At 43.2% G+C, this 2848-nt stretch overlaps 1 protein-coding gene across 1 annotated transcript; it reads left to right on the plus strand.

The window, feature by feature from the left end:
• The first annotated feature begins 1504 nt into the window (after positions 1-1504).
• On the plus strand, positions 1505-2272 carry LOC139840108 (PRA1 family protein B4-like). Its single transcript, XM_071830334.1, has one exon. The coding sequence runs from the start codon at positions 1631-1633 to the stop codon at positions 2270-2272; it is 642 nt and encodes a 213-aa protein (XP_071686435.1). The 5' UTR covers positions 1505-1630.
• The last annotated feature ends 576 nt before the right edge of the window (positions 2273-2848 follow it).

Here is a 2848-nt window from a genome sequence, read left to right on the forward strand (position 1 = left end):
GTACACGAGAAAGGTGTACTGTATTTAAAAGATATCGCATGTACATTACAGGTGGGTATAGGATTCGGGCCCATTTGTACCATGCAGGATTTAAATCTTGTGGTCTAACAAAATGATGAATTTTATTGTTTTATGATAAACCTATGAACTTACCAACCTTTTGGCTGACACTTGAAAGCATGTTTATTCTCAGGTATGAAAGAAATCTTCCGCTGTGCATTTGCTCATATTATATGGAGTCGTTCATGGCATATAGAGGTCAGAACCTCGCAATGGGACCAACTGTTGAAGACTTCGTCCAGATGGATTAGGTCGGGGCATTTCAAACGGCTCACCAACTGGGTGAGAAAAACGCGTTTAAACAAGAACATAACAACAACTAAAGCTAAAACAAAGGAAACTACTATACCGGCTATACTACACAAAATTACAAAACAAAAACAACGGTGTAGACGGTCAGGAGAACGCCGACCGCCACTGCAACGAATACAGAACAAAATCAGCAACCGCGATGAAAGCCAGCCGTCAAAGAGAAGTCCAAACCGCAAAAACCCAAACTCGGTCCTCGGATCTAAACCAGATCTCCAATAGGGAGATCGTCGCCTGGTTTAGACCCAATGACATCCCCGGAAAGGAAAGGACCCAGCAAAAAAACCACGGCAACGCAAAACCCAACAGTCACGGACCCTTCGACCACCCACACCCCCACCTCCCACCGTCCTCCAGCAGCCACCAAATCGGACGGCAGAACCACCCGTGGTCACTACCGTGTCCCACCAAACCAATACCCTAATCCACTGCCGTCAAACAAGCCACCAATGAAGGACCACCAACTGGGTGGCAACCAACCAATGCAACCCGAGAACCACAGTTGGAGAACAACACAGGGTGGTGAGCCGCCAAACGCCACCAGAACAGGAGAAAAAACGGGCAGGAGAGCAGGTAAGGGAGCCAAACCAAACGAACCACCCCAAACTGCCACAAAACGGCAGGAGGCCACCACCAACAAGGTGGTGGACCACCACCCGCCGTCGATCGGAGAAACCGTCAAGATCCGTCACTAGCAGAGAAAAAGCGACGGAAACCAAAGAAGCACTCAAACAAACCGACCTCCAACACCACGAGAACGGTGGTGCTAAACGGTCGACCCGTCGAGAAGAACCTCCGGCCACCAAGACCACACCGCTGTCACCGGAAAGATCAAACAGAAAGAGAAAAACCGGACCACCGGCGAGATGCCGGTGGCCGGAGAGAAGAGATGTCAACAGTTACAAAATGGAGAAGAAATGTATGAGTAAAAGGTGATTGGTTAGAGGTGAAAGAAAGGTGGAGATGGGTGATTAGTATATTTATTTACATGACTAAGTTAAGAGAAAATTTGTTTATTTTTTTTTTCATTTTATTATTTATATTTATTTATTTTTATTTCTGAAAGTTACAAGGTATAAAACGTAACGTACAACCACCCTTTGATGTAAATTGTCGAAATAAGATCTCCACCGACGCGTAACTTCGTAACTTCCTACAATCCCTCTTTCAAGATTACTTTAAATCCTCCTTCGTTTGCAAGCTAAACTCCAAATTAAAATCAAGATCCACTCAAACTCAAAATCAAAATCGAATCGGAAAAATGAGTTCATCACAACCTGCAATCCTTCCGATCTCAAATCAACAAGTCGACGTTCCAGCAACAACCCCTGCGTTTCGTGCCTTCATCAACAACATAACCGAAAACGTCAGATCTGGACTCTCTAGTCGCCGTCCATGGTCCGAACTCGTCGATCGTTCTGCCTTCTCCAAGCCGGACTCCATAACCGATGCAGCCGGCCGGATCCGGAAAAATTACTCCTACTTCCGAGTCAACTACATCACCGTCGTGGCCGCCGTTCTCGGTTTCTCACTTTTGACGAATCCGTTCTCTCTGATAACGCTCGTCGGACTCTTAGCGGCGTGGTTGTTCCTGTACCTGTTCCGTCCTTCAGATCCGCCGTTGGTGATATTAGGCCGTACTTTTTCAGAACGTGAAACCCTAGGTCTGTTGATTGTATCGAGCATTGTTGTGATATTTCTAACAAGTGTTGGATCTGTGTTGATATCTGCGTTGCTTCTTGGAACGGCTCTTGTATCCGCACATGGTGCTTTTAGGACTCCAGAAGATCTGTTCCTTGATGAACAAGAGCCAGGTGCTTCAACTGGTTTCCTTTCGTTCCTTAGTGGTGCCGCCTCAAATGCAGCTGCTTCTGCTGCACCAGCTGTTGCAGCTCGCGTCTAAAAGTTGATAATCAGGGTTTGATCTATGTTTGTTTTGTTATTAAGTCATTTTGTTTTAAAGATTTACATTTCTAGAATGTTACTGCTCAACATCTAATCTTTTTAAATAGCTGCTGCTGCTGCTGTTTAAATATATTTTGCTTATTCATTACTCTCTGTTGTGAAGAAGATTTATCTAGATATATACATATATGTGTTTTGGTGTATTGAGTTTTTATTATGGGGGGATTTGATTGATGATTGATTATGCGCTCATGTAATTGCAGCCTGGAAATCATATTTTAGCCTGATAGACAGATAAGTTATTACAAATATGGATCAAAACTCTGATCATTTCTAGCCAGATGTTTTGGATTGTCAATTTTCAATCTATGCATTTTCTTACACTTATGTGAAAACAAATATATAAAACAGAGTTTTGTTGTATATAAATGCTTTAAATTGCTTAGACATTTGTTTACTCGAATTATATATCTTTAGAGCCAAACAGGTAATACTCTGTATTGATTAAATTACTTCGGAAATGAATGGAATGGGCGTAACTAGTCAAAAGTTGCCTAAGGTGTAATCGAATGCT

Source organism: Rutidosis leptorrhynchoides, chromosome 4, assembly GCF_046630445.1.
Source record: "Rutidosis leptorrhynchoides isolate AG116_Rl617_1_P2 chromosome 4, CSIRO_AGI_Rlap_v1, whole genome shotgun sequence".
Taxonomy (NCBI): Eukaryota; Viridiplantae; Streptophyta; class Magnoliopsida; order Asterales; family Asteraceae; genus Rutidosis; species Rutidosis leptorrhynchoides.

What these genes read in the sequence shown, in the direction of transcription:
- LOC139840108 (XM_071830334.1), top strand. Translation starts at nt 1,631, where the DNA reads ATGAGTTCATCACAACCTGCAATCCTTCCGATCTCAAATCAACAAGTC.